A 13,023-nucleotide genomic window follows, 5' to 3' on the forward strand; every position below is an offset into this window, starting at 1 on the left:
GGCGACGGGTGGATTTTAGTGTCGGAGAGCCGGACGGTCGCTGCGTGGGCTGGAATGCTGCCACGTCAGAGATCTAGGGAAGTCTGGAAAGCGGGACTGGAGATGCCAGCTGCAGCCTTGGTGGGCTGGTGAGCTGGGTCGAGCTCTCCGCGATGCAGGGCAGGGCCGTGATTCCCTTTGCAGCTGCGCTTTTTCCTTGCAGAGTTCCAGATAGCTCTGTTAAATCTTTGCTAGGGAAATACCCACCCAGTTTGGCTGGGAGGCAGCCCAGATAATGAAAACTTTCATAAAGCAAGGAAAGAGCTTGACTTATCCCGTGTATCCAGAGGCAGGGTCAGCTCAGAGAGCGTCTGCCCCAGGAGGAGGGCGAGACAGGTAATAAACCATCCCTCTCCCCCCCAGCGCTTCAAACCCACAATAAATCCTAGCGAATTCCTCTGGAGCAAAGCTGCTTTTTTTATTATTATTATTATTTTTTGTGGAGGAAGCTGCCACAGAGCAGTGGGAGGGAGGTAAACACCAGATCTGCCCAGGCTAGCACTGAAATCTCTCCGTGGCAGGAGCCGCTGGGAGGGTGGTGTGCTTCCATCGCCTGCCAAGCCCGGCAGCGAGCCGCCCTCCCCGGAAAGTCCTGCCTTACGGAGCGGGGAAGCGAACCAGCCGCTTCATTTCCTGCCCTGAACCCCCCAAAAATCACCAAAAATCCTCCCTTGGGACTGTAGCACCCTGTTTGTGAACCCCCATGTTCCTGGGTACCCCGGCAGTGGTTGGGATGGAGGGGTGAGCGGGGCTTGTCCCTGTGCCCTCGGCTTCGTTAGGGGCCCCTCGTTGGAATCGTGGCTGCTGCGTGGGATTTTCCCCCGGCTCAGGGGAGGTCTGGGTGGCTGGCTCACCCCTCCCAACCCCCCCAATTCCCAGTGGGCTCCCACAGCTGTACCCAGTGAGGATGGCTCCAGCAGATGTTCCTGCCAAGTGATGGGGAGGGGAGAAAAGGCTGGGATTAAAAGATTAAAAACAAACAAAAAGATGCTAAAAGATAGGCCGGGGAAAGGTTTCTGGTGGTTCGGGTGGGTTCACAAGGGCCTTTGTGGGCTCGGGGCAAAGGTGACGTGGGTTTTGGGGGGTTTCCTTTTGGTTCCTCGCACGGCGCCATCCCTGCACCCCAGAAAGTGCCATGCTGGTGTTAGCGCCCGGTCCAGGGCCTCCCCGTGCCGAGACGGCCGCTCATCCTGCTCAAACACCTCCTCTCACCCCCTCCATCCTCTCTCTGCCCGCAGGGCCGCCGGGGTTTGGGCTCCATTTTCGTCTGGGCATCGGGGAACGGCGGCAGAGAGGGCGATTACTGCTCCTGCGACGGCTACACCAACAGCATCTACACCATCTCCATCAGCAGCACCACCGAGAACGGCTACAAGCCCTGGTACCTGGAGGAGTGCGCCTCCACCCTCGCCACCACCTACAGCAGCGGGGCTTTTTACGAGCGCAAAATCGTGAGTTTTAGCCCAAAATCGAGTGCAGCAGCATCCCCCGAGTGTTTTCTGGGAAGAACTCAGGGGAGTGGCGTTTTCCCTGGTAAATGGGTGAAAGGGCTGGAGGTTTGCAAAAATACCCGTGCAAATATTTACCTAAAGTGCTTGCTCACTGTCCCTTGCCTAAACAAAAAAAAAAGATAGTTTTGAGAATTTTTTGCCTGAGAGGGGAAAAAAGAGGGAGGATGGAGGCATTTGGCAGGGACGCCGCAACCCCAAACGGGGAGCAGAGACTTTTCGGAGCTCGGGAAACGCATGTGCAGGGGTGGATCAGCCTGGGTTTCCCCGCTGCCCGGGCTGTTTGTGCCCTGTCCCAACAGCTGCTGTGGTCTCGTCACAGCAAAGCCTTTCGTTACCGACGTCCCCGTGCGTCATCCAAACCTCGAGCAGTGAAACATCCCCCACCGGCACGGTGCCTTACCCGAGCTGGCAGGGAGTTTTCCACCCAAATTAATTTTTTTTGACAAAAAAATGTGAATTTTTTACAAGTTGATTTTTCTTTTGTTTTATTCAAAAGTGATTTGTTTGGCCTCTAAAAGATGAATTTTCAGAATCCAAGTGCCTCGTTGGGGCTATTTTCATGGTACTGAAGAGCGTTTGCATGGGTGAGGCCAGCACCAGCCCAGGGCTGCTGGCGCATCATTGGGCAAAAAAAGCAGCTTCCAGGGGCACCTTGGGGAGAAACTGGGTGGCATGTTTCCCCCCCCCCCCTAAAAAATTACCAGATTAACCCAAAACCCAGGAGCCTTTTTAAAATGTAACTGATCTCTTTGCCCACCTCGACTCTCCGAGCTTTTGGTACCCAAGCATCGTGCTTTGCCCTGAAATGAAAAAGTTGGAAGTGGCTTTCTTTTTTCCTCCATTTTTTTCCCCCATGCAAATGGAAATTCTTGCCCAACGCCAAGAACTGAAGTTTTTAAGGAAAGCATTTAATACGGCACAGCTCAAGATGCACCCATGGGTGCAGATCTCCACCAGCTCTGCCCTGCTCACACCTTTTCCTCCAGCTGATCCCCAGCAAAATTGCCTTTTTTTCCCCCTTTCAAATAGTTTTCGCACCTTTGAGCAAAGAAAAATGTAAGCAGAGGTGTTTTCTCTTGTGCCAAATGTGTCTGCAGCCCATTTTGGGGGACTCAGAGCACCCCAATGGCGTGGCAGCCATGGCAGGTTTGGGGACCCGCAGGCAGCACCCCAAGCAAACCCGGGGTGCTCGGCGGGGTAGCGCCCGCGTCGGCAGCATCTCCGGCGGCGCGGGGCTGCAGCTCCTCTCTCCGCAGGTCACCACGGACCTCCGGCACCGCTGCACCGACGGCCACACCGGCACCTCCGTGTCCGCCCCCATGGTCGCGGGCATCATCGCCTTGGCGTTGGAGGCAAAGTAAGTGCAACCTCACCACCGCTTGCAGGGGGAATTTGTCCACATTTAGTACCTGGCGAGCAAAACCTGGGGAAAATATAAAAAAAGGTGTTTTTTTTTTCCACCGGAGCAACTCAAAATGGGGCGAAGTTATTCTAAATTGCTCTTTTTTGGCAAGGTTTGATACAGCATTGTTGTTTTGCATCTAATCTTCCTGCAGGTGTTTTATTGAGCTAATTCTTCACTTGTTGCCATCTGTTGAAAAGTTGGGGTTGGGGAGATAAGTCAGGCTTTTCATGTGGTGCATTGAAACCGCTGAGAGCCGGCTCCAACAGGATTTTTATAAATACTTCCTGGGAAAAAGAAATGTCAGAAAACATCACAGGAAATGGAAAATGTCTGTAGAAGTGATGGTTTTCAGCTAGTGTTTCATTTCTGGGGGAAAAGGACTGCTTTTGCATAATGTCAAAAACCCACGTGGCGTGACCAGCAGCGACACGCTCCCTGGTTCAATCCCAGTACCATCCCAGTCCCATTGTGGTCCCCCAGCCCCGGAGCAGCCCCGCAGGGGACCAGGCTCACCCCTTGGGCATCCCTGTGTTGCTCCACGGAGCATCCTCTCATGAGCATCTCACTCTTATTATTATTTTTATGGGGTGGAAATAAAAATAGAGCTGGGAACAAGCCGCATGGCAGCATTGTGTTGGTGTCTGGGGACGGCAGTCACGGCGTGTCGGCTCCAGTCCCTCTCCCCCGGTTTAATCCCAGCACCCAAGTCGGGTGAGCACGTTTCCGGAGATGCTGTTTTCATTACAAATTTATTAAGAGCGGGAGATGTCGTTTTCGTATTGTTTAGCTGAGGCATAAAATGCAACATTAAGTACCGGGGCTTGGTGCTCTGGCACTCCATTATGACAAGAAGGAATAAATTGAATTTCTTTTCTTAAATGTTGCTTGAAAGCAATATAAATCCCAGCGCGAGATGCTGAAGAACTGAATGTAAGAAAAGGGTGGAAAATTCTTCGGCAATATCCCTGGGCTGGGGTCTTTTGGGGGGCTTCAAAGCACACAGCGTTCAGCGCCCTGAACACACAAACCTCATGTGAATCTGCCTGGGGGGGATTTGGAGACATTTTGGGGTTCATTTTGCTGTTAAATGAGCACCCTAGGGGTTTTTTCCCAGCATTTTTTGCTGTTATTCCTGTAAAGGGAAGGTTTGCTCAGCAGTGTGTATCGGCGAGCTGCTGAGCCTGGTACCCTGCCTTGGGATGTGCTTCATTCCCCATCTCCTGCAAGAAAATAGAGAAAACCTTCCTGATTTGCAGCCCCCTGCTCACCTGGAGGGATGTCCAGCATCTGCTGGTCAAAACCTCACGGCCGGTGCACCTGCGAGCGGCTGACTGGAAGACCAATGGCGCAGGGCATAAAGGTGAGGGGCCGCGGGGGCAGAGGAGGCATGGCAAAGATGGCCACGAAATGGAAAATAAAGTTCCCCAGAGCTTCGCCGTGGGAGCGTTCACCCCGGATGCCCACTCTCAGCCAACTTGGGGGCTCAGGCTGTTGAGCGGAAGGAGGAGAGGGCAGTAATTCATGGGGCAAGATGCTTGGGAGCCTTTCTTGGTGGAGGCTTGGAAGATTTTCTTGGTGGAGGCTCGGAAGATTTTCTTGGTGGAGGCTCATCTGAGCTGCAGTGCTACCTGCTCGTTTTGGTGGGCTGCTCCCAGCAGTGGGTTTTCCATGGTGCCAATGTGGATTTGGGGTGTAACTTGGGCAGGGTGATGAGCTCCATGTGTCGGAGAACCTTATATCCCAATGGGGTCAACTCAGCACCTTCCCTGATAGTTGGAGGATGCTCCACCAAAACCAAGGAGGAGCTCCTGGCCCATGCTTGGAAGACAGTGGGTTTCTGAGTCTTCTCTCTTTCCAGTTAGCCATCTATATGGCTTCGGTCTGGTGGATGCAGACGCTATTGTGGTGGAAGCCAAGAAGTGGAAGACTGTTCCTCCCCAGCACATCTGCGTGGGAAGCCTGGACAGGGTGCCCAAGTGAGTGTTGCGGGGTGGAGGCTTCTCGCGGGGCACGCGGCCACTCAGAAGGAGCTTTGGGGGAACCGGCTCTTGCAATGCGAAGGCTCAGCCACTGTCCCAGCATTTGGAAAGGGAAATTAAGAGTCAGGGTAGCCGCAACAAGGCTACCCATGTGCAGGCAAGGTGTTGGGCTTTCCTCCCTCTTCCACCAAACGTCTCGTCTTGATGGAAGACACCAAAAACTGGTCCTTTGTTGCAAGGGTTCCCAAATTTCCAGTGCCTGAGGTCCCTTGGAATTTGGCTTCGGGTTCAAACCAGCTTAGGTTCACATCTCATCCTTGGTAGGTCTGTCCCTGCTAGGTTTAAAGATCAGGGATCTGACCAAACAGACCCTCCTGGCTGTAGAGCAAGTTGAGTTGTTTGTCAGAAAAGCAATTGCTTCAGATAGACTCACATATGCAAAGCAGCAATGAATTTGGAACCAAATGTGTTCATGAAACTTTATCTGATACAGACACTAATTACAAAGAGGAACGCTACACTGATAATTATAATAAAGAAGCGCCCTTGCAGCCCATAAGGCATAGATCTTCGAGTCAGCTCAAACCCATCTCGTTACCATCAAGCAATTCAGCAAATTCCTCTGCTGGGACACTGTTGCAATGGAGGATGAGATAATTTTTGCCGTGAAGCAGTAGGAGACCAGGTTCAAGTGTAACTGGGCGCCTACGCTGCTGGGAAGCGGGGAGCGCTGCCGTCCCCGACGCGATGCTCTGCCCGTCCCTGGCAGGTACATCCGTGCAGACCACGTGCTGCGCGCCAGGACCCTCAGCAGCGCCTGCGCCGAGCACCGCGACCAGCACGTCCTCTACCTGGAGCACGTCGTGGTGCGGCTCAGCATCTCGCACCCGCGCCGGGGCGACCTCCAGATCAGCCTCATCTCTCCAGCGGGGACCAGGTCGCAGCTCCTCGCCAGGAGGTAAGAGCAGACGGAGCCAGCATACGTCTGGGGTGGGCAGCATCCTCATTTCGGGGATTGCTGCAAGTTTGCTCAGGTTTTTTGGGAAGGTGGAGGGCATGCTTGGGTCAGGAGGGCTCCGTGCAAGGGGGGGTGCATGCAAGGAGCCCTAAAATCCTTAATTACCTATCTGCCTTTTCTGATTCAATGAGACATTTAAAGTCATACTTGATGCACGGCGTTACCATGGCAGGGTGTTCGACCACTCCAACGAGGGGTTCAAGGGCTGGGAGTTCATGACCGTCCACTGCTGGGGGGAGCGGGCAGCGGGGGAGTGGACCCTGGAGATCCACGACACGCCATCCCAAGTGCGCAACCCCACGGTGCAAGGTAAGCGTCCCCCAGCACCCACCGGTCCCCCTTGCCCCCAAAGCTTTGCTCGGCCGTGACTTTTGCTGCAAGTTTTATGGTTTTCAGCAGAACTGTATTGCCCAAATTTTTCAAAAATGGGAATAAACCTTCAGCCCTGAGCGCAGGAGGCTGCCAGTCTGGCTGAGCCGAGAGCACGTTTTCTCTCAGCAGCAAATTTGCCTCAACCGAGAGCCAGGTTTCCAAAATTAAATCGTAATGAGTCAAAACGAGGAAACCCGAGAGCCATAATTGTTGTTTGTTTGTTTTGCTTCGCTGCTGGGACATCTGGAGCGTGGGTTGGTTGTGCAGACGGCACAGGGGGACGATGCCCCTCGGGCTGCGGAGGGACGGATGGACGGACATCCTCTCCGGGTTGCCACCGTGCTGGCAGGGGGTGGCTGGCCCCCTGCGTGTCCCCAATCCTGCCGTGTCCCCCCCTCCCTGGCTTGGCCGCCTGCTCCCTGACCCCTTCCCGGCACAGGAGCTGGGTTGGCGGGATCCGGCCCCGTCGGGAAGGGGCAGCCGCCTCGGCGACTGGTGGCAGCGTGGGGCGTGAAGCATCTTGCCCGGGGCTGGCGCACGTTGCGGGGGTGTTAAAATCCACAGGCTTATTGATAAGAAGCCAGAATGATATTAAAAACCTCTCCCACGCGACTTTCTGGCGGGAGGCGCGCGGCGGGGGGTTCGCTGGGCAGAAAGCGTTTCTGTTTGCTGCCTTCACCCGAAATCTTTTGAACTCGGAGGAGCAGCAGGGCAGCGCCCACGGAGCTGCTTTTCCTCGCGTGTTTACAGTTTGCGGCGGGCGTTTCTGAGCCCCTCGCGGGCATCAGGGCTCGGCTTTACCCAGCTTTGCCAAAACGAAATAACAATGAGCGCGTTAAGTCACCCCCCTCCAAGGGTCTGCACCGGGTTTGCAGCAGTGAGGGCAAAGCGGGAGGAAAAAGAGGGAAGATGCTCCTAGCCATTAATTTAATACCATTAAATGAAACTAATTAAATTGGTTAATTTAAAACCAATTAAATACTACAGGTGTCCTGTCGCTGGCACCGCTGCATCCCCAGTATCAGCCCTGTGCAGCCTGGGTTTTTCCTCACGCAGGACATTTTAGATTTGAAGCAAATTTAATTCTTTCGCTGCAAGCTTGCCCTGGTTGATGCCACCCAAGCTCACCCCTTCACGCGCTGCGCTCCGTCTCGCAGCACCTGGGTCCTCTCAGCCCTTTCAGGGAGCCAAGGGATTTGGGTGTTGGAAATTTTAAGCCCTTCCTGGAAACTCAGGGATGAGTAGTTAAAGCCAAGCATGCCGTGGGCGTGAAGAGACTCGCGTTGATGGGGAATTGAAAGAAAACCAGTGTTGAAAAGAAGCAGGAGAGTTTTTTTGGACCCCCTTCACAAAGCAGCATGGGTCAGGGAGGACCCCATTGTGTGAAGGGTATGGCGATAATGCGGTTCGTCAGACTAATTATAGCGTAAAAAATCCCTCATGGGAGCCTTAAATGGCCGCATTCGTGCGGGCTGGGAGCTCAGGGGCTCATGAACATTTCTGGGTGTTCGTTCTTTACTTCTGCATTGCCGTGCGAGTGGTGAAGCCCTGATGGCCCGGTCCATCCTCCTCCTCCTTCCCCCAAAGCCGGGGTTGCACTGTGGGGTCCCCTGAGGGAGAGTAGGATGGGTGATGTTTTGGTCACCCCACAGGAAAGCTGAAGGAGTGGAGCCTGCTCTTCTACGGGACGGCCGAGCACCCCTACACCGCACTGGGCAGCCCCCAGTCCCGCGGGAGGACGCTGGAGGTGCCGGCGTCGGAGATGGAGCCATCGAGATCCGCCTTCCTGCAGAGCCAGGTGGAGGTGGCGGAGGAAGAGGAGGAGTACGCAGGTAAGTGCTGGTCGAGCCACCGTGTTGTCGTCCCCAGAAATACCCAGGAAAATGCAAACCTGGAGAAACTAGGGGAGCCACGAGGCCTGATCCTGCCCGGGGCCAAGGCAGCCTGGGAGGAGTGGTGCCTGTGGCCGGCACGGGGCAGCAGGATGGCGAAATTAGAAGGTAGCGAAACGCCCCGTCCCGGCGCTCCCGCCACAAAATTGGTGGTGCAGCCGTCTGAGGAGTAAAAAAAGCTCCTCTGCCCACCTTCCTCCCCGGTGCGGGCACGGGCGGGCGTCCCTGCTGGTCCCTGAGGAGCGGGTCCGGCTCCTCGTTCAAAGCTGCTCCTGTGCCAGGGAGGGCGGCTGGGTGGGATTCGTGCTGGGGAGGATGAGATGGAGGAGAGGCGAGCGCCCAGAGCCATGCAGCACCACAGGATAGATAGGATAAGATATATAAGATCTGTAAGAGAACAAATATAAGATAAGGTATGAGGTCCAGGGAGGGTGCACTCGGAGCACCCTGGCAGCGGGATTTGGGGATGCTCAGTCCCTCCCCACCCTGAGCTGATCTCTCTCCCCAGGTCCGTGCCACCCCGAGTGCGGTGACCAGGGCTGCGACGGCCCCAGCGCCGACCAGTGCTTGAACTGCATCCACTACAGCCTGGGCAGCGTGAAAACCGGCAGGTGAGGGGTGGTGGGATGGCTCTGTGGGGTCCCTGGGCAGCGGCAGCACCATTCCCCAGGGCTCGCACCACCGTGTGGGTGTTTGCACGGAGGAAGAGAAAATGGAGGGAGAAGGAGGCGTGGAGAACCCTGTCCTGGACTAGGGTACTATGGCACAGGGGACACGGAGCTGGAGAGCCCTGGAGGACTTTGACCATGTAATCGTGGTGGGGAAGAAGCATTGACTTCACCAGCTGGGATCATGCTTAAGTGGCATGGTGGCAAATCACTTCCAGAATTTGGGTTTCCTCTCCTCAGTCTCTTAGGCTGGCACAGGGATGGCTTGCCTATAGTCGGGGTGGCTGGCCAAGAGTCCCTGGCTCTTTATTACAGAGCCATGACACTCAAGACACCCTAAATCTTAAGAATAAGGAGGAAATGAGCCCAAATAGCCACCAAGGCTGGAGGATCCCCCCAAATGGGGACGGAGGCAGGTGCCAGGCTGCGGGGAGGCGGCCAGATGCTGGCACCGAAGCCCTGGACGCTCTCGGTTCCTCCCCAGGATGTGCGTGAGCTCATGCCCCGTGGGGTTTTTTGGCGACAAAGGCGCCCGGAGATGCCGCCGGTGCTACAAGGGCTGTGAACGCTGCGTCGGGAGGGGAGCGACCCAGTGCACGGCCTGCAAGCGGAGCCTCTACCATCACCAGGAGATGAGCACCTGCGTGGTGCTGTGTCCGCCCGGGTTTTACGCCGAGGAACGTAAGGATGCTTATTGCTCGCACGTTGTAGCATCAGGATACGCAGGGCTTGCTTCTATTTTAAGTGCTCTAGGTGGAGAAAACACCTTGATTTTTGAGGATTGGCTTTGAAATCCCCACCCGGCCCCACTCTGCACAGTGAGGGGAGGAGGAGGAAAACCTGTGGGTGCGCAGAGGGTGGTGCAAAGCAGAGGCGCTCAACTCAGCCCTTAATTAGAAGACTATAATTAATGATCCTAGCTGCTTGCGAAGCTTATTTCTTCTTAGCAAGCGGTGAGAGATAAGGTCATCTGCAATAGCAGGAGCCCGTTGGGGTGGGGGACGTGCCTCCCCTCCCTGGGGAACTGGTGCTGGGGTGCAGCAGGGCTCTGCTGCACTTGCAAATCTCCGACTGCCACTTGCAAATCACCGTCCGGATTTTATTGTCCCTGCCTCACTTTGTTTTTTTGAAAGGTCAGAAACGCTGTCTGAAATGCCACCACAGCTGTAAAAAATGCGTCGGCGAAGCAGACAAATGTACGGCATGCAAAGATGGATTCAGGTAAAGCACCAGCATGGAAGGAGTTTGTACCTGCAGGGTTGGCACCTGTGGTTTAAATTTGGGAAAACCGACGGGAGATCAGAGAGTGAATTGGTTAAAGACCTGAAATCCTGCTTCCGTGGTACCACAGCTGTGGCACAGAGCACTGGAAGCCTGGAAATGTAAAGGTGGTGCGTCATGTCCCTCTCTTAGCTGAAAAGCGTGATTTAATTTTAATTTCCTTTTCTCCGGTGCTTGCCAGGGTGGTGGGTAAGTGCTGTGCTCGTCCACATTTGGTGACCTGCAACCAGAGCAGCTCCCGGTGTCACAGCACGTAAAATGCTGGGGGGAAAAAGCCATGAAAACGTTTCCACTGCACATTGCAAAGCGCTCCTTTCCTCCCGAATCTCAGGCGGTTCCGTCAGAGCCGTCCCAGCCAAACGGGGCGCTTGGTTTTGCTCAGCTGGCAGAGCCGGTACCAGGCTGAGCTGCTCCAGGTGGGCAGAAAATGCAGAAACCCTTCCCTCAGTTCCATCCACCCGGGAAAATTTTCTCCGATGTACCTACGGAGTGGGCCTGCTGTAGGATGGGGAAGCGGTTTCCCAGCAGCGTGGGTGCGAGGAGCGCCAGGTGCCCTTGCTGCTGGCCCTGCGGCTGCTGCAGGATGCAGAGCCCGGCCATGCTGGCGAGCGACGTCGGCGCTGCGGACAAGCTCTTTTCCATCCCCAAGCTCCCATGGAAGGATGATCCCATAGAGCTTCGCTTCGCTCAGGGGCTGTAAGCCGGCCAGGGCCGGCGTGTAGCAGCAGGGCTCTCTCAGACAAGGAAATTGCCACTGCCAAAAGATTATCTACTCCCTCAGAAAAGCAAAAGTGGAGGCACTTGTCAGACGTAATCCACATGGCGCTTGCATTTATTGTCCAATATTCTTTTAAGCCGGGACTCCAAATCATCCCTGCCGCAGTAAAGCAGCACCGGCCCAGCCGTGGCGCTGAACCAATTTCCTTTTATTCCAGGGAGCCTCACGGTGCAAAAAGTCTTCGGGCGAGCCGGGCTGGCTGCCCACAGGAAAAAATATTTTTTTTTTCCTTCCTGGACACTTAATTAAGGAACTTGCCGCCATCCCCTTGGCCCAGGCAGGACTTTAATTTCTCCTGAAGCACTGGCTGGCTTTCTGACGCCTCCTGCGCCACGGGCTGAGGCAGCTGCAGGGCACAGGGGGATGCGGAGATGGGGCCGGGCTGTGTCGAGTCCCCAAAACCTGTAACTTCGGGTGCAAACGTCCTCTCTGCTTTCCCGGCAGCCTGGCAGGAGAAAGCTGCGTGCCGGAGTGCCAGCCCACCATGTACCTCAGCCGGGAGCCCCAGCAATGCGAGACCTGCCCCGCCAGCACAGGTACGTCCTTCCCCCCACAGCATCCCCGTGCAAAACCCCGAAACCCTCGTGCGTCAAGAACTGGTGCCCACCCCGAGCCTGGGCAGAGTGTGCCGGCAGGAAACCCATCCCAGCTCTCCAGCACATCCCGCGAGGTGCTGGGAATATATTCATATCAGAAAGGTTTTGGGGGAGTTTTTACATTTTTATTAGAGCCATTCTTTATTTCCCCATTCCTCTGAAGCCAGGTGCTCTGGTTTAATAAGGTTGCGGGGGAGGCCATAAAGCCCTCTCGGAGTGATGGAAGATGGCTTTGCAACTTATAAAAATGTCAGGCAGCCGAGGAGCGTTATCCTGGCCGCCCCGCAGGGCCGGGCTGGCCGCTGCCGGCTTCCCCCCGCTGCCCGGAGTTGCTCGGCGTTCCCTTTAAATCCTGCCTTTTTCGCTTCTGGAGAGTCTGATTATTTTCCATTGTTAATGCTTGCGTCTGCCCGCAAAATCATCATAGATCTGATGATAATATGATCTCCAGACAATTCGTGTTCAGTGGCGTGAATCTCATCTATCATACATGGGCAATTTCCTAAGGCTAAATCCAAAATATTTATTGATCTTGTTGGCAAGCGTGGAAGGGAACAGGCTCTTAATCCTTTAAGAAAATTATTTCCCTTCTAATTCTTATTCCAGTCAGTGTAAATGTACTTTACCACAATTATTTTTCAAGCCTTTTCTCGTCTCCTTTTCCTGCATAACCATTTCTCAAGCTCGGCGCGTGGAAGGTCTCTAATAACACCACCTTCATCACCGCAGTTTGCCATCCATCCGCAACATTCTGGCATCAGAGCGGGGTCCTCTTCTTTCCCAGCTCCTCTCCCCAGCCTTTCCCTCCTCCAGCTCCTCCGCAGCCCAATTTAGCATCTCTTTTTCCACATTTAACTTTGTGCAGAGTGGGAAAGCCAAACCGGTGCACACTTGGGAGCGGTGGCTGGTGCCCCAGCGGGGGTTTTGGTGTGCTGTCCCCCACCGAGCCCCTGTGACTGGCTCTTGGCTCTGCCAAGGGGCAAGTCTTTGGGTCCTGGCTGGGTTTTTTGGGGTGGAAGCTGGGTTTTTTGGGATGAGAGCTGAGTTTTTGGGGTGGGAGTCAAGGAGCCACGCAGGATGTCTGCCTCCAAAACCGCCCACATCATCTGTCCTCTCCCCTGTCTCCACAGGGCCGGGAGAGGAGGATTGTGCCCCCTGCACCCCCGAGGCCCCCGCACCCCACTGGCGCTGCGTCCCCGCCTGCCGCGAGGGCTTCTACCCCGCTGACAGCCACGGGCTGCCCAACAAAGTCTGCAAGAGGTACGGTACCACCCGGATCGTGAGCGGAGCAAAGCCGGGACCGATGGGGAGCGCTGGCAGCGGTGATAAAAAAACAAAATAAATGATAATGCTGAAAACAGCTCGCAGCTGGAGCTGTTCACTAGGGATATTAAAATAGGGATGAGGGAGCCAGCGCAGCCGTGGGGCTGCACCCCACACGGCCCTGCCCTATAGATTTAAGAGCTCCCCGCCGGAGCCAGCCG

The 13,023-nt window shown here is 55.2% G+C and overlaps 1 protein-coding gene across 1 annotated transcript in view; it reads left to right on the forward strand.

The window, feature by feature from the left end:
- PCSK6 (proprotein convertase subtilisin/kexin type 6) overlaps positions 1-13,023 on the forward strand; it is a 34,238-nt gene that overhangs the window by 18,185 nt on the left and 3,030 nt on the right. The window contains exons 8-19 of the mRNA XM_086756968.1: positions 1,278-1,490; positions 2,807-2,907; positions 4,212-4,315; positions 4,814-4,931; positions 5,704-5,892; positions 6,125-6,261; positions 7,977-8,156; positions 8,725-8,827; positions 9,369-9,565; positions 10,018-10,105; positions 11,388-11,479; positions 12,670-12,799. Coding sequence (XP_086613094.1) covers positions 1,278-1,490; positions 2,807-2,907; positions 4,212-4,315; positions 4,814-4,931; positions 5,704-5,892; positions 6,125-6,261; positions 7,977-8,156; positions 8,725-8,827; positions 9,369-9,565; positions 10,018-10,105; positions 11,388-11,479; positions 12,670-12,799 — 1,652 coding nt within the window. The remainder of the gene's footprint in view (positions 1-1,277; positions 1,491-2,806; positions 2,908-4,211; positions 4,316-4,813; positions 4,932-5,703; positions 5,893-6,124; positions 6,262-7,976; positions 8,157-8,724; positions 8,828-9,368; positions 9,566-10,017; positions 10,106-11,387; positions 11,480-12,669; positions 12,800-13,023) is intronic.

This window comes from Chlamydotis macqueenii, chromosome 12 (genome assembly GCF_036417535.1).
Source record: "Chlamydotis macqueenii isolate bChlMac1 chromosome 12, bChlMac1.mat, whole genome shotgun sequence".
Taxonomy (NCBI): domain Eukaryota; kingdom Metazoa; phylum Chordata; class Aves; order Otidiformes; family Otididae; genus Chlamydotis; species Chlamydotis macqueenii.